General features: G+C 39.3%; 1 protein-coding gene across 2 annotated transcripts in view; it reads right to left on the bottom strand.

Moving 5' to 3' along the window:
- The window catches only part of fgfrl1a (fibroblast growth factor receptor like 1a), a 66,789-nt gene extending 47,925 nt beyond the window's left edge, over positions 1-18,864 (bottom strand). Inside the window, exons 1-2 of one of the 2 annotated variants that reach the window (XM_082550409.1) lie at positions 18,362-18,864; positions 17,073-17,176 (exon numbers count right to left, since the gene is read on the bottom strand). In XM_082550409.1, coding sequence (XP_082406535.1) covers positions 17,073-17,133 — 61 coding nt within the window. In that variant the 5' untranslated portion in view covers positions 17,134-17,176; positions 18,362-18,864. The remainder of the gene's footprint in view (positions 1-17,072; positions 17,177-18,361) is intronic. The other variant, XM_082550410.1, reaches the window with a different exon arrangement.
- Positions 18,865-24,880: the final 6,016 nt, after the last annotated feature.

Raw genomic sequence — 24,880 nt, 5'->3', positions numbered from 1 at the left:
ACGCTTCAGTGACAATTTGTCTGTTCTCAGGCTTAAATTACACCAATACTCACAAGTGTGCTATTTATGCCTTTGGAGAAACCTTGCTGTTATTGTTTATAAGCCATATTCCATTATCACATCCATAGTTTCTAAACTGATTATAAACCAACAGGACTTCTTTTTGCGTAAGGCCACATTTAGCCTTTCAGGCAGCTTATTGGACAGAATTAACTCACAAAAAACTGAAATCTCACTTATCCTCTTCCTTCTTTTTCACTGACACAAACGCACAAACATAAAATAAGTTGATCTTATGTTAATTGAGGCAGAAACTGCAGAGCACAAAGTGTACAATCATTTGTGTATTTCAGGAGCTTTCTCACACAGACGCTTTCTTCTTGTTCTGACCCATTCACTTCCACTCCATCAGCAGGTCAGCTGCTGCTTGTTACCCCATCCTGACAGTTAACTGTGTGCCTGAGGCTGGCACAACACTGCGGGCTGCACGACACACATACAGTCACACACTTTACGTAAACCAAAAGCATACACTTGTCTCTCTCTCGCTCTCTCACGCACACACACACAAAAGAAAAACACACAGCGGACAGAAAAACTTTGAGGAATCTGCTGAGTGGTTTGTTCAGCAACTTGATCCCCTCCGCGACTCACACCATCAGTTCCCGAGCGCACACACACACACGCACAATCAATCATTTTGCTTTTATAATAGATTTTACAGTTAAATTATACCGTCAGACCTTTCAGAGAGACATGATTTATTTTCTCCTACATGTTCGCACTTTCTTTCTCTTTTTACAGTCTCTGATCTGTCCTTCTCTTTGTGCTCTTTCACTATAGCCTTTCTAATAGCTAGTTATTTTGTTCCGGCTTTCCTCTCTTCTCTCGACTGCACCTGTCTGCCTTTCCCTGGAGGAAAGCTCCTCCATAATCAAAAGTAAGAATCAAGGCTATCACTTAGAAGAAACTTACCAAACAAGTTGCTCAATTACAAAAACAAGGGAAAACTTGAGGTTAAAGATTTGCCCTAACCTTTGTGAAGAAATAAACCCTCAAAACTATACCCAACAATCCCGCTGAACATGAAAACTCTTCACGGTTACCACATAATTATGGACTTCCTTCCAGAAACAACGATCAATATGATCAATGTTCAAATTTCAGATAAATGATCTGAAACCACTTGTGCAAGGTGTGAAATCTACCACCGACCGCTTCTTTTCGGGTTCATGCTCCGTTAAGAGGAAAACATTTGCTGGAGAAAAAGATATGACTCATTTATAATGACACACCCCACCCAGGAGAGAGGTATGAAAGCTATTATTTTACTTTACTTAGGTTTAGAGTTTAATAGTAATACATTTTCACTTTGTTTTACATTATGCAGCTGTGAGAAAATGAATGCTGATCAGGTTATTAAAAAGGTTGTCACTCTTCAGACGGCTCACTGGTGCAGCTGCGTGTAATCTAAGGCTCCTAGTTTCTGAACCTTACGCATATGTAATTCAGAAATGAACATATGTCTTCATTTGTAACTATACAGCATTGTATGAGTAACACATTATTGCCTAACTTCAGGCCAAAATCTTGAAAAACATATTAAAATTCCACAGTTTAGCGTTTTTACATGGACCTTACTGACCTAAAGGTAAATGCAGTAAGTATATTAGGTATGCCCTGCAAGATATTTTCAACTGCTCCTTTATTTTTCAAGGGATCGCCACAGCGGATGGATCGGCATGTTTGATTTGGCACAAATTTGACAAAGTATGACCTTCCAACCCTCCCGTTTATCCAGGCTTGGTACTGTGAGTAAACTAGCTTGTGACGCCCTGCGTCTCCTCCCGGTCTTCAATACGTGATTTCTCACATGTAAAGCAACCAGGTCTGTGTTTCTGACAACATTAATATATACAAAAAGTTACATTCATAAGAAATGTTTAAGCAACCATTGAAATTCTGGTCTGTTGAAATATAAACAGTGGAGTAGTTTGAACTCATAGAGAAAAGACAGAAGATACTTGAACATGGAAAAAATGGTATAAGAGGCCTTTGGAGGAAACATGACTGTAAAGTTCTGCAAACCAACAAGAACCTGAGAGCACTTTAAACCTTGAGCATTCTTTTAAAGCTTATAAAGGGCTTTATGAAAACCACATCATGCACAGTATGCACTTGTGAGAGTGGGTGTGCAGGAATACTGTGGGCTAACTACATAACTGCAGACTCAGGGAAGTGAAGAAAAGTACAGTAAGTTAGAAGAAAAAAAAGAAAAGCACTGTGTGAAAGCCAGCGGAGAGGCACCACTCGCGCAGAGTTAAGGGATGAAGCCATGGAAGGATGAACAGAAAGCAAATAATCCACATAAACAGCTACCTGCTAACATTTGAGGATTTACAACTAAGCTGCAGACTGGACGTGCAACTGACATTTTAATGACTACCTGGGGTAAAACTGTGAGAGAATATACTTTAGCCTCTGTAACCCTGTATTTTCTTCGCAACCTGTGAGTTAAAAAGGAAAAAAGAAAAGGTAAAGATTGACAGTGCTGGAGAAATCTTGCAGTCCTGACTTGTTGGAAGGTGATCGTGTAGTTGCTCACGAATGCACAAAACTATGCCCCTCCGTCACTTCTGTCTTTGAATTGCTGGAGATAAAAAGAAGACAGGAAGTACATTAAGATACCGTGTCTATCTCCTGTGACGACAGGGTCTCCAAAACATCCACGTAGCCTGATAAGGTTTGTTTACACAGTTTATGCATGTCATATCTAAACACTAAACAATAGATGCTAGGCCTCAACGAAGGTTAAAGGCCACAAACTTCTAGTTTAGTGTGTGTATTTTTATGCCTTCAAAGTTCAATATCTCCTAATCAGAAGGTTGTCAGCTCAATAACAGCCTGCTCCAGTATTCCAGTGAGTAAGAAATACTGTCTGCTTGAATACTTTAACTACTCAAATAGAGTAAAAAGTATTACCACCATTCCTGGCTGGCCAGTGCATGGTGCAAAGTAAAACACAGAGATGTGCTGAGCCTGAATATGATGGCACACTCAGCTCACTTTCATCCTGATTCAAAACAAACATTTATTTGGTTTTAATAAATGTAACATTGACTTAAAAAGAAAACAACTGTTCAAAAGTTTCAGATCATTTCACTCCAACCTTCAGTACTGAACTCAAACAAACATTCATTAGGCTGCAAAGCCTTTTCCCCAACAGAACAGGAGAGCAGGTGGTCTGATTGTATGCAAGGAATCCAAGGCTGGGGTCAATTTACTTATTTAGTCACAGTCAGGTTACAGTCACTGTGAACATAACTTTGCAACGACCCAGGCACCAACAAAAGGAACACTATTTACACGTACAGTACGTGGCAAAAAACATTCATTTATAGTCTACAAATCTCTGTAAAATAGCCACTGTAAATATATACATCTGTATCTTGTGTGTCTTTTTGTGTTACGCCTTACAGATAAGCCAAGACATAGTTGACGTAAGATAAGAAATAGTTAACACGCTTGATTAGGTGCACATTTGGGTGAATGTGTGTAAAGCAAAGCGATGTCCTCGACCTGGCATTTATCAACATTCTGGAGGCAGACACTGTTACTCATTAACAGCGAGTGATAACGAATGCATACACACACACACACACACACACACACACACACACACACACACACACACACACACACGCGCGGTACCACCTGTGTTAAGCACCTGATTTCAGTGGTAGAAAGCAGACTATTTACTCTAAGGGAGCCATCCATATTGACATAACTATAAAAACAAGAGACGAGGGATAAGCGAGGGCGCAAGAAAGAGAGCAATAGTCATAAAAATAGCTTATAGCTCCCCACGTTGTGAAAGGATGAAGATTTAGACAATTCAGTGATTTCAGAGCGATTTGTCATAAAACATAAAAAGAGAATTTGGGTATTTCATCATTTCCATTACAAAATATTGTTGGTCATCATCGCTAATGTAAGAAGATAAAACTCTACCATGCCAAGAAAAAACAAAAAATCCAAGAGCAACGATTCCCGCCACCTTTTTCCAGACTCAAGTTCATTTAAAGGTGAACTGAAGAAATGACCTGTAGTCAATGCAATACAAAGGCTTATGCATTGAAGACTCTGTGAAGGCAACGTCAGTGCTGAATGGTTTAGCGACATATGCTGCCATCCTGGCAACATGATTTTCAGGGAAAGTCTTGGTTATTTCGGCAAGACCGTGCCGTATCTGCACATAGCATAACATCAATGGCTTCATAATAAAACAGGCTGAGCGGTGAACTGACCAGACTGCAGTCCAGACCTGTCAGCAGTTAAATGACTCTCACTCAGGCAGTGTTTTGTCCAAAGGTGAGAAGCCTACTTTGTTAAGGTGACAGAGTGGAGTTAGAAGTAAAGCTCATCAAATTAATACTTACTTGGTTATCACTTAAATAAACATGTCTTTTCTTTCTATTTGGATTTGTTTTGTACTCGTCAGTTTGAGCATCACACTTTGAAGATCAGCGATCCAGCACTCATCTTTTTCCCTCCTTCATCATCCTGCATTTCCTCCTCTCCCTCACATCTTTCCACCTCCTCCTCCACCTGTGTGTTTTCTGGTTCATTGAGTGGGGAGTTAAACATTCCAAGCATGCACATAACACACACACACACACACACGCATGCATGCATGCACACACAAATTCATGCCCCCCTCCCACATTCCACACCAATCCTCAGCCATGACTAAACTCCATTTGTTCAGCTCTGGTCACTGTCTTAGTCCACTGCTTGTGTTTGAGAGAGGGGATAAGGTGCTTGTGTGAGATTGCATGTGCTTAAGCCATAGTTCTTTTTGCTAATCTCTTCTTGTCAACTGACATCTAAATGTCCCCCAAAACCATAAAAAAAAAAAATTACCCCAAATAAGTTAAAGCCTTTGTAAGCGGCTTGTTGCTGCAACATTCTTGCCTGTGCTGGATTATGGTGATATTCTATATATGAATGCTTCTGCTCAATGTCTTCGAATGGTTGATTCTGTGTATCGTGCTTCTCTGAGGTTCATCACTAACCGTAAATCTCAGACTCACCACTGTGAGTTATACTCTCAGGTAGGACGGCCTGCTTTGGTAAGTCGGAGGAACTCTCATTTATACAGTTTTATATAAGGCGATACTTGGGTTGCTGCCTTCTTATCTATGTTCCCTGCTTGTAATGAAACATGCTGGTCGGTATTCTCTTCGTCCGCATGGCTACTTGTTGCTTTCTGTTCCATTTTCCCGAACTGAACTTGGTAAAAGAGCTTTTGTCCATTTAGCACCCTCGGCTTGGAACGAACTGCAGAACGACTGGAAAATGACTGAATTCATTTCATTAAGTGCTTTTAAATCTAAACTACGAATCCTTGAGGCCAAGTCCATAACATGCAACTGTTTCAATTAGATTGATTGTCATTTTAACAGATTTTTTATTTTTATTTGAATTTTATTTTATTTTGTTTGTATTCTTTCACTTATTGTTGCATGTGTGTTGTTGCTGCCTGTGTTTGAGTCATTTCTGTAACTGTGAGACATCTGCTGCTGCCTATCTTGGCCAGGTCTCCCTTGAAAAAGAGGTTTTTAATCTCAATGGGATCTTCCTGGTTAAATAAAGGTTAATAAATAAATAAATAAATAAAACACGACTGAAACAAGACTGGTGGTCTCAGTACTACCGTGGTGTATGCATGTTCCACACTTACATCTTTCCAGTTAAAACTTAAAAGCTAACATTATCTTAATCTTGCGAAGCTCAACATAAAGTTGACCAAGTAGCAGTATTTTAGTGATGTTTAAATGTAAGTAAATGGATCTCACTCATTCGTGTATTTTCATCTAGCACAGTAAGAAGTAAAAGTAGTCATTATGCTAGTTTAGTCTGAAGCTTTTGTATTCTATAATTTGCAGCTTGCAGGTTTAATCTACAGGTACATAACATTTCTGAAATGTTGCATCATGCTTATAGGTAGCTCGAAGTAGCAGATGAGTGTCTCCAAAGTTATGAGTGTCTCTAGTGAGCTTTTTATCAAGACAGTTTTATCAGGGAAAACCCTCTGACATGTAATGTCTCAATATTAACATTGATTGTTATTCTCTCAATGACAAATTCAAAAACTGTGGTCAAAATGTTGCCATAGGAGGATTCAGTGGCACTGATCAGGTCAATCAAAATAGCATCAAGTACATAAGAAACTCTATAGAAGAACTGACCCGAGCTTCTTAGTAGATAACCTGTTTTAGACAGTAAGGATAATCAAAATGTAAATTGGTACCAGTGATACTGACCTCTTGAATCAAGAGGAACCAGTTGAGTCTGTCAATCATTATATAGTGACGTTTAAAAAAAGACCCTAATATGATAAATAGAGTTGATTATATATAAAAGTAAGAGGATGAAGATGTGTTTTAGAGACAGTCCGATACACACTGTCAGCATACTCCATTACTGACAGGTCTAACATTGCATGTAAAGCAGCATCTGGAAATATCCAAAAGGCAAACACCAAAAGTACGTTTTTCAAAACATAATCAATATGTGGTGTAAAAGAAACCTCAGCTCTCTTTCTTTTACAGACGCAGGATTATGGTCCTTTTATTCCATCTCGCCCAAATTAGAGACTCGATGATCCGAGACATGTTGCAAACAGGCTTACTGTTCTTAACCACAAAAAGCTGTTTATTCAGAAATACATGGCTGCATCGGGACAACAAGCTGAAAAAAAGTAACGAAAATGTAACTTCCTCCCACTGGTCCATTAGCTGACAGTTAAACTGTAATTCCCAGGTTAAATTTTCAGTGTGTAATAGATGCTGTTAAATGTTCAAACCTAAACTGAAGTGCCGCTGTATTCTTATGTGAGCGCTTTCCTTTCCCCCACATTCTCCATTTTCCACTACATCCCACTGCCTTCCCTAAAGCTCCAACAACACAACAGTTAAATCCCAGAAAGCAGCTCATAAGGACCTTTGTTAATTACATATAGAAGAATAGGCCCGTTGTGATCTGGTGTGATAATGGTGCCAGTGCAACAGAGGGATTACCTTTGGATAATAATGCACTGAGCTGACCAGTGTGATGAAGGGCCATGTAGTGGGAAATAATTAACACAGCTAACTGTTCTGCAGACCCTTCAGCAAGAAATCAGCAGGATGTGGTTACTTGGAGCATATTAATGTCCTGAGTTGCCTCAGTGTAACTAATATCTGTTTTCAAACTCTGTTTTTGTAATCTTTTACAGATCTGGTCAATGTTTTGCCTTATTTTGGGAAAAAAAGCAAGAAATGTCAGTTATGCAATTTTCTGCTGATTTTTAAACCACTGACAATAAACAACAGAGGATATGCTCACTACTTTGGCTACGAGTACTAAAATGGCTGTAACACACAGTGTAAGGATCTTGCGAGCACTTTGGACACCAATTTCACTCCTTTTATTTTCTATGAAACTTATCCCTTCATGCCTAAAATGGCTCGGATGTAACTCTACCCCCACATGCTGCTCACATCCCCCTGCCGTATGGATTCTACAGCAACAGCTGGCACTGGGGATAAAGATAGAGTATTTGTGTCCCCTCTTATGTAGAGGTTTTCATCTGTTTGTTGCGGTGTATTTTTTTTAATTCAATTAGGAAAAAAAGACAGCAGAAAAATGACTTTCTATAGAAATCGTGATTCTTTCAGGAAAAAAAAACAGCACTGTAGCGTTTCCTCCTATTGTAGGCATGGTATTTACTTTCATAATCCTTCCAAATATGAAATCTTTAGTTGTTATAATTTAAAGCTACAGACAAGCTGTCCACCTTAACATCCTGTGCAATTAGTTCCCACTCCCTAGAGTCAAAGGTCATCAGTATGTTTGACAAAATGAAGAGAGTGTGGCCAAATGTCTATTACATGTCAATCACATTTGACACCAAAGGTGTAATGGTGATAATGCTGGTCAGGCTGGTGTTGGGTTCCTGTTGTTTTGTTTATTACACAAATAACACAAACACACACACATAGATACAAGCTCACAGCTGCCCACAGTGGTGCATAACTTCAACTCACGTCAGTATGACAGGCTGAAGGGAAAAAAGTGTCCCAATGATCACTTTTCAATATGCCATTTGTAATGCCACCAGGAATCAACAGCTGAAGTGTGTGTGTGTGTGTGTGTGTGTGTGTGCATGGTAGGTGGGGGTTAAAAGGGGTCTGAAAAGATCTGATTTAAAGGCAGACAAGGAGCGAGAAAACAGCAGAGACAAAGAAAGTGAGAAAGGATTTAAAATGCCAGAGAGAGAAAGAAAGTGAGAGTGAAAACAGACACACTGCAGAGAGAGATGTAAAAGGCAGCAAAGTACATACAGTTAAGTCTGTGACACTCAAAGACTTTCTTGTGAACACTTTCTACTGTTTCACCTTTAAAATAAAACAGTTCATGGTAAAAGGTTTTAAGTGTAAAGGCTAATAATGATCCAAAGTAACCTGGAGCATCATTCCACTGGGATATTGATGGATAAAAATGGGGTGTCAGCAGGAGTGTTTTCTTAAAATACACACTGCTTATGGTGTCTTTCTATTCATCTGCTTAAAAACACTTTCTATCCATTTCCAGTTACTACAAACTGGTATCTAGAAAGTCCACGTGGGTCTACTGGAGACTAAAAACACATTTTATACTTCACACCTGCACAGCAGATTAATGACATTACATTTATGAGACTGTTTGCTTACAATTATCACTGCTGTCTATGGCTATATAACTAATTTTATTAAATTCAGTGCATAATTTAAACAGATGTTTTATAAATAGTTAATAGGAAACAATAAAGACAATAGATTTCAATCATTGTAAGCAATTTTTGTTGACTTATAATCACTTCACAACTGAGGTCTTTAATTGTTAAAACCTATGTTATAAGTTTGGGATAATTTATATTACCTCATTAAATCTATTAATACATGCTTGATGAAGTTTGGAACACACACTAGAGACAACGATGTAAAAATGCAGTGAAACTAATGCGTGCTGTCCTGTGGAGTTCCACCAGTGTTATTACAGACTCCTCTGGTGCCAGCATGTGCTTTCTCTGACCCTGCGTTACAGCCACACACATTCACAGTGTGTGTACATAAACTGATGCTCACACTCTCCCTGACCCCTCCCTGATCTGCCAGGTGCCCTCTGACCTGCTGTGCTGTAGCGTTGACCAAACATACCCCAACCCCACTGAGACCACAATACAGCACTGTGGCGCCACACAATAATGCACCATGTAAGGGAGAGACAGAGAAGCCGGGAAAGACGGAGAGCTGAAAAAAAGGGAATTGGGGGAAAATACTGCATATAAATAAAGCGGGAATGAAGAAATAATATTAAAAAGCTTCTGGAATTACAGATGTGTTGCACATGCTGGTCAGAAGAGAAATGTGTATAATATTTAATGTTCACAAAAACTTACTTTGTCTTCATATTATGTCCTTGCAGCATCATACTAGCAACTGTAACTCTCAGCCTTTCATTAATCCTCCTTTTATGTTAGGCTGTGCGATATGACCAAAATCTCATATCCCGATATAAGAATTCTATCGTCCGATAACGATATAAATCACAAAAATGTAACATTTTCTGTAAATTCTGTGAATCTCGGGCAGCTCGACTTGCGAGAAGTGTTTCCAGCTGCGCGTCATGTAGCTGGAGTCGAGTGTTTTAAACGATGCATGAAACGACACATTTTTAGACATAAGTTGTAACGGCCGCCGTTTTCTTTGTGAGTATTTATTACACGGCGTGCTGCGGGGAAAAAGGCGGCTCTTTTTTTACTTCTCATCCATAAATAATCTGCATCTTTCACGTGATTCAGTTTATTTTGAAAAGTCTCAACAGGATCTTGAGCTTTATTGTGAAAGGTTTATGTGGAACATAAGCAAGCGGACACGCGATGCTGTTACCGTCATTGTTGCTAACCACAACGCATAAAAACTAGCTTGTCCGTCCGTAGTGTGGTTATATTAAATATAAGAGAAAGAGAGAACTTTAAGAAACTAATATAGCCACTATAGTGACCATCAAAACCATGAAAAAATATTGCCGTAAACAGTTTATTTTGCGACACCACGAAACAAACGATAGCGTAAAATGAAACGACAGATGTTTTTATATCGTCATCCGATATATATCGTTATATCGAACAGCCCTATGTTAGACTACTGCTATTAGGGGTGTGCAATTATTCTAAAGACATTTCCAGTATTTTTAAATGATTACAAATTTAGTCATGAAGTCAGTTCAAAACTGTCTGTTAAATATTTCTGTTTCTTTCTCAGTATTTTTTCCACACTGCCCTTTTCTATCTTATCTTCTCCTGTTGCCTTTCCTTCTCCTGCACCCCCTCCACAAACAGGCATCGCGTCTTAGCAATACTGCGACACAGCGTCAGCCCCTGCAGAGAGCGTCCAGACAGCCCCATTAAACCCCACCATTAGCAAACTCAAAGCAAACATTGACTTTATCTAAATGTGGGCTAATAGCCTTCAACATTAGCAGACCCCATAAAACAGTGAGCTGCAGGACTGCTCCACAAGGTCCCAGCTCGTTGCCCGTGAAGAGGTCCACATCAGTGCTAGTTAATCTGTAGGACATGTCATATTGTAGAATAAGTTCTAGGTTTTGAAAACTCACACTTTAGACTAACACGTAAAAGGGACATGCACGAATATTTCAGGTCTCTTCTTTAAAGTGCATTGTTGGTATTTGGAGTTTTTTTGACAGCCACAGCTGCACCAGCCCAAACAGCCAACAACATTTGGCCCTGACGTTAGGATTTAACAAGAGGAACTGAAAGAGTCATTTGGATCCTTTGAAGCTTCCCTTTGTCAGTTAATCAACCAGCACACACACACACACACACACACACACACACACACACACACACACACACACACACACACACACACACACACACACACACAGTCTGTTTCTTCTCTCAAATAGAGGATAAAAGCCTCAGTTAAATCTTAAATTAAAGTGCATAATCGTTTAAACCATTTACTAAAGGGCTCTTTAGTTTTTCCATAATACACTAACAAAAAACTCTGTAGGTTAAAGGTAAAAAATACTGGTTCCACGCAAGAGAAGAAACATTTTCTAAGGCCTAGCGTGGATTCTGATGAATGTTTCACCCATTTTGGGTAATCTAGTTTTAGCACCTCCTGTGCGAACACTGAGACTGGCAGGTAAACACCCCCAGGTCATATAATGGTTATCAGCATGTCAAATGGCATTTACAATTGTTAGCTGTGACTAAGGACACTTTGAATGCTTAAACTAGTGAGGTGAAAGAGATTCATTTTATGTGAGCCATATCGCATACTAGTCCAGATTTGTATATATCAAACTGTAATATTGTGATACTATTATATAGCAATGCCTTTTATGTTCCCTAGTGCGCACAACAAGACATGCCCGGGCACTGAGGGTGAGCGCCGCGTGTCACCCTCTGGTGACAATTTGGTACCTAAAAAGGAGCTACCTCGACAACCTCCAACGAAGCAATACTTTACCAAATATGCAAGAAAACTGGTGATGTGCAACAAAAACTATACAAGTGACTTCACTGAGCATTATTCCATATGACAGGAAGAGCAAACGGTGAATGAAATTAGTAATATGTTTACATGATGGAAAAGCAGGGCCTTGGTAAGAAGTTCAACTCAAGATACAACCTCTTAGCTACTTTTGTTATGCGAAAACTATTTCACTATAATGCTAAAGCTAGCACGATGTTTTTAGTAGATTCACTCTCTGAATTAGGTAGTCTGTCCTTAATAATCCTAATTCGTGGAAAAGGATGGAAAATACCCTTCATTTACTTACACTGCTGCTACGCTGTGATAAAATGTGATGCTATATTGCCCTTATAATGCGTCTTGTTACAATGAAGCACAAAGCAGTGGTCTGAAAAGCAGCTGTTCCATTAAAGAGGAATCATTCTGCTCTCTTCCATCTAAATCCACTAAATGTCAGACAGGCAGAAACTTACTGCTACATTTTATTTTATCTTTAAAGTAGCCATTATTTTTTTAAAGTTGTTGTTCCAGAGAGTATCTAATTACTACACCTAGAAATAAAAGCCAATTCTGTAGTTGTATCTTTTGTTTTTACCTCTCTTGGTATACTCGACTGATGGCTGGATAAAACAGACATTTTAAATTGTCGTCTTGGGTACTGGGAACTTGTGGCAGGAATTTTTCACAATTTGATGACAGATTTTTAACCATTAATGACAAACTTTAAATAACTGATGGAAAAATAAAGGGATTGTGAGTTGTAGTTTTCGTACCTATCACTTCATCCTGCCCTCCAGCCATCTTTAGCTCTTCTAAAAACTTAAAACCTGTGCTATTTATGTGTTCCACTTACCTCTGATTACTGTCTCATTCTCCACTCTTTACCTAACCACAGTTCTCTCCTACATATCACTGTTAGTGTTAGCATGCTAATTACATTCCTCAGTAGTGAGTGTGTGGGGCAGAGGGTTGTTAAGGGATTGGGGGCCTGTGTGTGACTGCTTATATGTTAAATTATATTTATGGGTAGAATCTTCTACTTGTATATGTTTCCAGCGTCTGTGCATGTGGCTGTTTACACTCTGCACTTTCTGTCTGTCATTTCCTGCAGTGACGATGAACTGTTCTCTCTCTCTCCCCCTCTGTTTCTCAGTGTGTGTTTGCAGTGTTGCTTCTTTGGCAGCTTTCGTGGAATGAAGATGCATTTTTAATGTGGCTGTGGGCTTTTTTACACTTATTATAACAACAACCCACGGCGATGAACCCTCTCATTGCCGTGTCTGTTTCTCTCTCTTCGTCCAAATAATGGGTGGTCTATACGGCACAATCACATGGAAAACATGAAACTGTTTAGACAGAAGAGTACATCAGGAAACCATGTACAGAAACCCACAAATCATCTCATTTCTGGGTACGTCTTTTTTTTTTCTGAATTTGCTTCCAGAGAGATCTAAGACTGTGAAATGCCATTTCAACATATAAGCTTGTACAAAGAGGAAAACAAAAATCTGGTGGATTAACTTCAATAATCGCATTAATATCATCCTACCAGTCGTGCACCAGTTGTTTGACCATCAAGCTGAAACAGCTGTCTTATATAAATACCAAACGGACAGACTGATAACCATCTGACATACACATGGCATTTTTCATCACATAATTAATCTATCTCCATATTTGTAGATGCATACACAATAACAGCATATACACTAATAAACCACAACTGGATGTGCTCAGTGTCTAACACATTTAGTAGATCGTTCAGCTGCGTCTTCAGAAAGCACCAAAGCTAGCAGTTTAAGTCAGTAGAAAGTCAAAATGCAACATCTGCTCTACAGAATCTGGTTTCTTTGTATAATTGTTTAATGCTGAGGGAAATTGGACTTGAAGGAGGCCATTATTCTCGAAGTCTAAGGAAACTCTTGGAGAGTGTATTTGTAGCGGCAGTGGAAATATTTGGAAGTTGCATTACATCTGCTTCAATGTGCAAATCTGCCATGGTTTAACATTTTGTGAAATATGATTAAAATCACTACCACTCTCATGTCTATAATGTACATATTAAGGTACAGAAGGTAGCTTAACAGCATAAAGATCAGAAACAGAGGTAAAAAGTTTGATTCTGCCAAAAGTGACAAAATCCAAAGAGCAGTTCTGAAGTTCACAAAGGATTCCTGGAAATGTCAAATATTTGATTTGATCTGGAATCTAACTCTGTCCAAAGCTGCAGGCAGCCTCAAATCCACTGGCCTACTACTTTTTGACCCCTGAAACCAAGCTCGGTGCTGTTCAGCTAACAGGCGAGAATGCTAATCTCTCAGCTGCTCAGTCTCATGCTCAGCTACACACACTTATGCACGCAGACCCCAGTTCACACAGTGCAGTTGTGTAAGCCTCTGGAGTGCAGCAACTCTACATCTGTTGCAAGGGGCACCAAAGTTGCCTCTTTATCACTAACTGCCTGTCTCACTATCTCCGTGTCACTTCCTCGTTCCTCGGCACAATCCACAGCAACAGTTATTAGACCCTTATGTTTAATAATTTATTATTATAATAAACATTTTCTCTTTAACAATGTGGTAATTTTAAGGTAATGCTTTTTTACATAATGTCCTAAATTATAAAATAGCTTAAATTTACTTTAACTGCATCTTGTGTAGAAAGGCTAATGATCTGATAAATGATACCATGAGACCTTGTTTTCAATTTGAAATGTCCTATTGTGAGCTGTGATATTTTTAATTTTCTTGTTTATTGCTGACATAGCTGGCATATTTCTCTGAGATATCTCAGTAGTCACACATTTAAAATGTTTCTTTGTATCATTTCCTAGAGTGCAGTGGAAAAATGTAACAAATAAGCCAGTCAGATTAAGATTCTTTTAGATTCTTGTATTCTTGTAGATGATATCTGCTGCTAACTTGTTGTAATTTGGATTCTATTATGCAAAAAAAGTTGGTGACGGGGAAGATTTGTGAGATTTGCAATCTTTTTAATGCTATAAAGCTCTGTTTGCCTCGTGCTCTCTTGCCCCCTTTCTTACACTCTCTGCTGTAAAGTGTTTTCAGCCACTGTCCATTTCCCCTCCTATTCCTACCTCACTTGTACCCACTGGTTTCTTTTCTCACTAGGTCCCTTCTATCATCCATTCTTACTCCAATCTCCCTAGTCCTGCCCCCCTTCCTTCCGATTTCTTTTCCACGTCTTTCCTCCATTCTCCTTAATCTTGCTCTCTGTCCTTCTCTGCTGCCTGACTAAGCTGACAGGCTGCAGTCAGTGAGTGGGAGGATATGCATTGTACAGCAAACATCCCTAATAGGCTAATCTAATCTCATCTCTTTGCGGTCTATGGCCCTGTGTTTACTTTCGGCCCCGTGTCTGCATGCTGGCTCTGCCTCGCCTCGCTGAATGCAGCTTTGTTCCGACTAAAAACTCATCGTTGGTGTGATCTGAGGAACGGGCGCCAGCTCCACAACTGTCTGCCCATAAAGCCTGCAGGCAAGCAGGGAATTGCTCTCATCTATGTACAGCTTGTTGTTGTTTGTCTCTATTACACTGATTTTCACTGACAAAAAACACATTGTTGAACAAAGTACAAGGAGCTGTTCTGTAACCGATGGTGGTGACAGACCCCCCTATACGGCTGAAGAATTCAGTTTGTGATCTGCACGATTATCTGAAGCTCTGACACTCCAGACATAAGTTATGTGTTAAAGGCTGTACGGTGATTTTTTCATTTACAGCCACGTGACTCTATGAGGTCAGGTGAAAAACTCAAGTACATCCCATGATTCAATAGCTGGTAGAGTTCTCATGCCACAGCATTTCAATTGGATTGATGACAGGACTTTGCAACGCCATGATTCTTTTCTTTTTCAGTATTCTGTTGCAAACTTGCTGATGTGTTTGGGATTGTTGTCCTGTGTTATGACCGTATTGCTGTCTGACAAATGGCCTCCCATTCGATTCTAGTGCAGCTGGTAGAGGTCTGTGAGTCGTTTGGTACTGGGCCACGAGAGTTGAGGCTCTGGTGTGAAATTCATGGTTTTCAGGGTTTCTATCTGTTTTAAGTGTTATTTTTTAAATCGTTTTGATTGTTAACTCTGTTTGCCTTGGTCATTTCCCGTGTGTTATGAATAAATCTTCCGTATTTTGGTACCGGTATTGGTTTTATTTTGTTGTATTTATCCGTGACACCTTAAAGGTCAGTCCGTGAAAATATTGTCGGACATAAACCGGACTGTGGTGCAAAAAAGGTTTGGGACCGCTGTTCTAGAGTGCTTTGTTGTACAGGAGTTCACGCTTAACTCAATGACTGCAAAGCAAATCGAAATCATCACTATTGTGCTTGATTCTTGGTATGAGGTGTTTGCTCTGATATGCTGTGTTCGGATTTTGCCAACATGGTGCTGTGCATTACAACTAGACATCTCCACTTTGGCCTCATTTATTCAAAGGACATTGTTCCAGACGTTTTGTGGTTAGTTCAGATGCAGTTTTGCAAGCCAGAGTCAAGCTGCCATGTTGTTTTTAGTGCAAAGAGGCTTTCTTCTGGCACACCTTCCAAACAAGCCATACTGTATACTTATTCAGTATTTTTCTAATTCCACTGTCATGAACTTTAACATTTAAGAAGCTAACTAAGTAGCTCTTGAGCTTTTTGCAATTCCTTTCAGAATTTTTTGGTCTGTGGTGGATTTGCTGGGATTTCCACTCCCGGAAAGACTACGGCATTGTGCAAATGCTCCAGACCAGCAAATTGCCAGCGCTTTTGCTTTTATAGATATGGTCACACTTGCTTTTAATTAATCAAATGCATTTGATTAGCAACCCCTGGCTGCAATTTACTTTCTTGAGTCCAGTAAGCTATAAGGGTGTAGTTAGTTTTTCACGCAATTCTGTTAAAACTGTATGAATAAAACAACCACTCAAAGAGAAAATTATAGTCAGCAGCAACAGTGACTGAAGTGACAGTGACTACATCTGGAGCTTATGGTGACATGTAGCTATATATACAAAAGAGTATCTGAATCCTGAAACTGAAAACCAAATAACGTTGCAAAATATGAAGATCTGAATATTCCAATAGTCAAAAGGTTTTTTTTACTTGATTGGTGTCACAGTAGCACCCTTGGGATAACCAAGAGGTCCCAGGACAGCACAGGAACATCTCAGAAAATGTAACAACCAGACAGTGTTTGGATCTATGGTAATTCAGTGACGTAGAGTTAAATGAAGGAATGCAAATACATTATAGTTTCTGAACAAATATATCAATTCTGAAAAGAAATTAAGAAACCCAAGGAGCAGAGGAAGATACTGACAAAAAGAATACACTGATGTAGCAGTGAATAAGAATGCACACCATGAAAACATCCCCACAACTATTTAACTGCACCAACCTTTATAAGGCTGTTGGATAGTCACACAATCTGACTGCAATACTCTACAGTTGTTGATTTCAGTACTTTTGTTACTCACCCCTGACAGCGGTGGAAATAAGGACCATCTCCAACAACAGACAGACCCGGAAAAGCCCCATTTTTGTATTTTTATGAGGAAGAAAAAAGGTCAGACGATTTGATCTGAAAGGAAATTAAATGACAAAAAAGATATTAAGATTCTTATTAATGTATAACACCTGTGGTGCTACTGAGTTCCTGCCTTAAAGGTGCAGGTTTTTTTTACATTTCTGTATGTAAATGATCACTTAATCAACCACACTTTTCCCTTCTGTCTTCACAGTCTCTGGTCACCTTTATCATTTCAACATTTGACGCTCTCTTATGATCAGATGCTGTCAAAATAGCTGCTTGTGAAAGGAAATGCAGTACCAAATGGTGAAATGAAAACCTTGCCAGGAATTTTAAAAGAAAAAATGCCCCAGAAATAACCCCAGAATCTCTTCTTTTTGATGCATCATATGTTTAAAACAATTTCTTGATCTAATCAGTGGCAGTGACAACAAAGTAAGGTGTTCATCCACGACCAGACAGGAGAATAAATCTGTCAGAACACTTTCTGGAAGTCAGACTACTTTCCTTGCAGATTTATTCTGTCCACCTGTCCATAAGTCTCTCCTTACTCCGTTTTTAATCTTTCTGCCCCATAAATTTCCTCCCAAACCTTATGAGATCTTATTTCAATACTTCACATCTTTATCTTTGATCAGTATCTGTCATCCGCTGGGTCTCAGCTCACTAGGAACTGCTACTCACTTTAAAGTGCAAGATAACTGATTTGGCAGGGACTGAGAATTAAGCTGAGATCTTCAGTGAGGTTAAATTTTATTTGCGTTAAACACCTTACTACAAAACGTTTTCATAAGGTGTTTTACGCATTTACAAGTACATTATTACTATTAGGCAATTTCACGTTATTTCTAACCAAAAACATTAAAAGTATTTAGAAAGGGAGAAAATTCTGTATTTTGTGATAGCTTTCATGAATATGAGTCCAGACTGGGTATCTGTACGTGTATGAAAAATGTGGACGTATTATCATGAAGCCACATCTGCCAATATCTGTCCGTTTTAAAACATTTGCACGATATGAATATGCTTCAAAAATTGGTTTTTACTTTAGTCCCTGGGAATTTGGTTAGAACTGCAACAGTTCTAACCGGTTACCAATTTCTATAGGATATGTTGTTTTCCAACATGCAAGCTAATAAAACTGAAAGATAGCAAACAAGTTCACTGTGAAACTCACTATGAAGTGCAGAAACATTAACATTAATGTACTTTAGTGACTTTAGAAGACGGACTTACTGTTCTGTTCTCAGCCGTGTTGCGGTATCCTCAGTATGTTACCCGCCGGGGGGGCACCACGCCGTTATTCCGCAAAAAAAGTAATTCACCTTAAGTCCAATGACTGGAAGACTACAATAACTTGATTGTGCAGACACGTGTTTGTGACTGAAATACCAACTTGTATTAAGTCTACTTGGACAAAGTAAAGCGACAATCATGCGACTAAACGCAGAAAACTGAATTCATGAGCACGGTCAAACACATGAGCGCTCAAAATGTATCTGTAGTATTTCTGAATGACAGCCCGCATGTAAACCGCTCCAATGAGCGGAGTAAGAGAACCGGGAAAAGAGGAAAGAAAACAGAGAGAGAGGAAAAAAATGCATCTACACTCTCCAGTAAACTATCGAGATAACTATGTTTAGAATAAAAACCTTAATATCATATCCTCATCGCCTCCAGCAGCGGTACGCCGTCTGTATTTCAGCCGCAGGCGAGAAAACAAAACTCCAGTCGACGGATTGTCCCAGCACGTAACTTTCAACCAATCAGAGGGCAGGCCAATCAGAAAATAGACCAATCAGAGAGCAGGAGCGTGCAGGACAAATTTGGAGCGGTTTATAGCTGCGAGGAGGGGGACACTTACTCAAATGATTATTATTAATAATTTTTAGTTACAGCAATAATGCACAAAAGAACAGAAACGTTACAACAGGCACTCCAGGAAAGCTGAACGAGTCTTTAAAAAGGAGATTTTTATTACAACTATTATTATTGTTGTTATTGTTATTATTATTATTTTATTAGTAGTATTAGCAGCAACAGCAATAAGAATGGTATCTATCAATATAGACTTATACTACTTTGACTAATGTATAATATATGATTTCACTATTCTATTCTATTCTATTCTATTCTATTCTATTCTATTCAAGCCCATCTACGATTTCGCGGACCCCAATAGACGTCTCCAGGTATGGAGCTACATTGCCCCCTAGTGGCACATGTACGTTATTACAGCTATAAAATAAATAGGTACAACACGCAGAGGCGGTATATGTTGCACAGTGGCTTACAGACACTGGCTAAAAGTCGACCTCTTTATATGACTCCCTGTGATGAAATTAACACGTAATACCATGCTTCAAAATTATATAATATTTGCATATGCAGACACAGGGCGCGTACCAGCTTTATCTTTGAGATGATCAGTGACTCAGAGTGTGAAGGCACACTGAATCACTGATGTAAATGTAAAAAACCTGGAGAAAGTTGGGTTTTTGTAGGAGTTGTCTGGCAATTAACTCATTCCACTGGACAGAAGAATTATCAAAACAAATCTTCTACATTGCAGCTCTAAAAATGCTGCTGAGTGATTTTCATTGCAAAAACCAAGTCAGTTTCCAGGGAACAAAAGAAAGCGTCTACATTGAATGTGTATAAGTCTCACATGTTTAGTGCAAACTGTCACATTACCACAGCTGTTTGTTTACTTCTTTGTTCCACCACCAGAAGAGGATGTCTGGGTTAATGATGAATATGTTAATTGAGTGTGCAAAAAATTATTACATTGAATACCAAACAGATAATTAAAATAATAGATAACCTTTATGAGCAAATTCTATTACCCACCCAGCCATTCATTTTCTTAACTACTTATCCACTTTGTAGTGGCTGAAGACTAGCCCAGCTATCACAGTGTGAAAGGCAGGACAGGTCATCATTACAGGGCCAACACAGAGAGAAAGTAATCACGCAGTCTAACATCCCCACTGACATCAAATTAAGAAACTAGAATCACCAGTCAATCACATTCCCTCACATGCCTTTGGACTGTGAGGAAACTTCTTGTTGCATGGTGACTGTACTAAAAACTACATCACTCTGTTTTCCATCATATTCTATTCTATTTTAAAGTTGCAGTGACATCTCCTGGTAATAAGACCAACAGCACTTGTCATTGTTACCCAGAGTTCTGTTGATGTTGGTATATACAGGAAATTATGAGGAAATATCGCCACGAGCAGAATGCTTATCATCATTTCAACATATTAATAAATACATAGCACAACAGAACAGCTCCAAACAAACCACTTCCATCACTTTTTTTCCTGTTGATTCACAATCATTCGTCTGTAGGCACCTGTGACAGCTTTTTGGCTTTCAGCTTAAAATCTGGAGTCAGATTTAATCAGCTCAGTGCCAAATCTTGAAAAGGATTGGCCATTTTTGAGGCACGAGTATGGCCACACATATATATGAGTGTTGCATAGATTTGGTAGAAGCAGGCTGTTGCTGCACTGACAAAGAACAATGCTCCACTTAACAGCAACTCAGGGTTATTTAATCGAGTGGATAAAGATCCATTTAACTTATTTGCAAACCAGTTAAATTAGAGGCATTAATGCAGGCCTCAGTGGGGTTTAGGCGTAGTTTTCACCACTAGATGGTAGCAGAAGATTATGTTAAAAGGACAAGGACGCATGCACACACACACACACACACACACACACACACACACACACACACACACACACTCTTTTAGATTTTACATACCGCTATACTTAAATCTTCTTAAAACTTCTTAAATCTACATGACAGATGGTGGGAATATGGTTGAGTTTGCTCCATTGAAATCCATGCACTGTGACAGGCAGCAGGCTGGAACTATTCCTGGTACAGACTCCTGTGTACGAACACGTATGAACAACACCATGTGTGTGATTTCTGTTTTGCTACCAACCTTCGAACAGACGATTTATGGACCATAGTATGTCCAAGTGTATATTTGTTGACAGTTCTTTGTATCTGTAACACCATCACTAGTTTTAAAGAGACACAGGGGTATAATACATACTACATAAGCAAAGTTGACTCTACACATAAAGTTGCAGACGTTGATGGTTTACCTTACATATCACTGTCATGAACATGAATTACATTTGCAAACTTCTGCTCAAGGTTTTGTTAATATCACTTACCTCTGCCTGACCATAGTTTCTACTGTTTCTGCCAGAAATCTCCTTTTTTACTATACATAGAGAGACCAAGACGAGTGGTCAGACAGCAGTGATGGTGGGTGCCAGTTTGTTAAGGAGGAAAATATCATAACTCAACGTGTGCAGTACATCACACTCAGCAGCATATTTCATACATACTGCATGTGCTGCCCATCAGAAAAACACCTCTTAAAGAGCAGTCTGGAACCTGTAATTTTATATAATGGAAAATGCTGATTTTTGTGAGAGGGAGAGTTATAAAGAAACTGTAGAGCACTTTCAGGACTAAGAATTTCCTTACTCTTAACAGGTTAGTGCAATATGGCGGTTTAGCTATGGCATTTCAAGTATATGCTAATAAAGAAAATTAGAGTTGGAAGTTCAGGTGTTGTGGATTGCCTGGCTGAAAGGTGACATAAGTGATGTATGTACTATGGAGGAAATTTATAATTTATTGGACAGAGATTCAATTTATTTAGTGTTGCCTCTGCAGATCAACATAGTGGATGTTTAATCAAAGAGTAAATGTGCACTGCCTTTCAGCTTTAATTCAAGGGGTTTCAGAAAGATTGTTCATTAACTGATCAGGAATTACAGCCATTTTTATACTTATTGCCCAACTTTCAGAGCCTCAAAATTAATTGGGCAAGCTAGCATCATTTTAAATTTAAGAAATGTTTTCAATACTTGAATGAAAATACTTTGCAGACAATGGCTGCCTGAACTTTGGAACTCCTGAAATGCTGTTTTTCCTCCTTTAAGACCTCTGCTAGACCTTTACTGAAGCCACCTTCAGCTGGCGCTTGGCTGTGGTCTCTCTGAACTATTTAACATCCCAAAAGCATGCTCTACTTGGGTTATTTTTCCAGTATACTTTAGGTCATTATCTGTTTGTGCTGTGAAGTGCTGTCTGATTAGTTTGGAGCATGTGGCTGAATTTGAGCAGACAGTAAAGCCCCGTACAGTTCAGGATTCATCCTGCTACTTCTATCAGCAGTCACATCATCAATAAACTCCAGTGTTCCAGTTTCACTGGCAGCCATACATGCCCATGCCACAACATTGCCTCCACTATGGTTGACAGATGATGCAGTATCCTTCAGATCACGAGCTGTTTCTCTTCGTCTCCAAACTTGTCTCTTCCCATCTTTCTGGTAGAAGTCCATCTGGATTTCATCTGTCCAAAGATTTTTTTTCAGAACTGTGTAGGCTCTTTTTTCCTCATTTTTGAGCAAATTCTAATCTTCCAAGGCTCTTGAGTGTAACCAGAGGTTTGGACCTTGTTGTAAATCCTCTGTATTTACATTCATGTAGGTGTCTATTGGTTGTCCAGCCAAAAGAAGGAGAATTGAGCCTTCTGTTTTTGGCTGCTTCCTTTCCTCCATCGTGCCCTATTCCTAACATCCTCCTCTGTCAGACTAACCTTCTGCATGTCCTCTTTCACTACATCCATGAGCCTCCTCTCAGGGCTTCCTCTTTTCCTCCTGACTGGCAGCTCCATTATCAACTTCTATTGTCCAGTATACCCACTATTCCTCCTCTGCACATGTCCAAACCATCTCTACGTGGCCTCTCTAGCTTTGTCTCCAAACTGCTCACCCTGAGATGTCCCTCTGCTGTACTCATTTCTAATCCTGTCCATCCTAGTCACTCCCAACAAAAACCTTCAATTCTTCCACCTTCAGCTTGGTCTCCTGACGATCTAATAACTTGTCAGTCAAATGTCCAATTAATTCTGAGCCTCTGAAAATAGGAAACTACTGTATGTATGCAAATTACAGCAATTCATAAACAGTTAATGCTAAGTTTTTGCCAGCTCCTTGAGTTAAAGCGTAAAGTTTGCATTTCACACATGAATTTACCTTAGTCCAACAAAATATGGTCACGAGTGTATGTTTTTGTTCTTGTGGATCAGCCTTTAAGGGAATACAGTGACTATCAACTCTCATAGTGCAGTCTGAGTGTGAATTAATACTACTGCAAGTAGTAGTTTCTTCTGTTGGTCAGCAGGAAGAAACCTGCAAATATAGCCTTCCAATTCTGTTAAAGCAGTGGGACATGGTGTTTTTCATTATTAGGTTTTACTGGGCTTCAGCCAGTGCAAGAGGGCATTTATATTCTGCAGGCGCAGCGAAATGTCACATTCAATCTCTACACTTTGTTTTCAAAAGGTCATAATTAGCTAGCAGTTTTGAAACAATTATGGCCAAAGTGCACCAATTTCCCTCTAAAGCAAAACATAGAATTACTCATGGAGAGCAAACTGAACTGCATGTATGTGTGAAACACTTGTGGTTTGGTGTTATTCCACTCTTGCTGCTTAGACCAGTATCAAATGCTTTGTCTCTGTATCAGCTGCAAACCCTAAACACAGCATGAAGATTGGTTTTCCACCTCCAGATTTTTTTTTTTTGGTCTTATCTAAGTTGACTGAGCGTAAATTTTTCATTAGAGCCATTCAACACATTTACCTGTAGGAGCAGCTGAGAATAATTACAATTCGCTGGTCAGGCTGGCACATATGCACACACAGGAGGGAAATTAAACAGCAGCTGCTTAGAAACAGGAGAGCGTAGTTGACTCACTGTCACCATACCTGCACCATTTTGCCTGCCAGTTAAACGATTTGGAAAAACACTCAACCAAGTGGCAAGGTGCACTACTGAAAAAAGGAAAATCATCTTTTTAGCCTTTATTTATTCCCAATACTATTTTCTGAAATTTATGCCTTTCTGTGTAAGTGATAATGCTGTTGCTGGAGTGGACAGTTTGCATGTAGCAGCCTCAGCTGCTGTAAGAAATGCTTAAAGACTAAAAAAGGAGACAGTGATGGAGCCACAAGCCTGCTATTGCACACACACACACACACACACACACACACACACACACACACACACACACACACACACACACACACACACACACACACACACATATATATGCAGATTATATATGCATCTGCATGTGAGAAATGCACCTCTTAGGCTAAAAATGAGCATGTTCTAAAACATGAAGGTTTTTATACACAGTATATAGAGTATACAAAACATATCCATATGCATATAAAGTACCTGTGTAATATGTGTGTGTGTGTCTGTGTGTAGTTTGTAGTATGGCGGTCTCACCTCAAGTCTGAACCCAGTGTAGCCGCTGGGAGGGTTGGGCATTTATGAAGGAATTCTGTAATTTTCAAAACTGTGGTTTGAGTTTCACTCTTTTTAACAAGCTGGTTTGGGCACTGATAATGGAAAACGGCTGCAGAGAGAGAGAGCGAGAAGGAGAGCAAAGGAGCGGGAGAGAGAGGCTTTTCACTCACTTCCCATTTCACAAAATATGCTTTTGCAGTTTTCTCTTTGGGGACTTTATCATTTTGGGCTATTTAGACAACAACCTTGAGACTGCAGAAGGAAAAGTTAGAGAAACAGATATAAGAAGGCATGTAAACCCATCAATCCCACTAAGCCCTCTGAACATGGTATCAGAGTCTTAACCCCAAAAGCACAACCAAGAAGAACCTAGTGTACAATCTAAAAACATC

The sequence above is a fragment of the Aulonocara stuartgranti genome, assembly GCF_965226115.1.
Source record: "Aulonocara stuartgranti genome assembly, chromosome: 2".
Classification (NCBI taxonomy): Eukaryota; Metazoa; Chordata; class Actinopteri; order Cichliformes; family Cichlidae; genus Aulonocara; species Aulonocara stuartgranti.
This window is presented reverse-complemented; position numbering and strand designations above follow the sequence as displayed.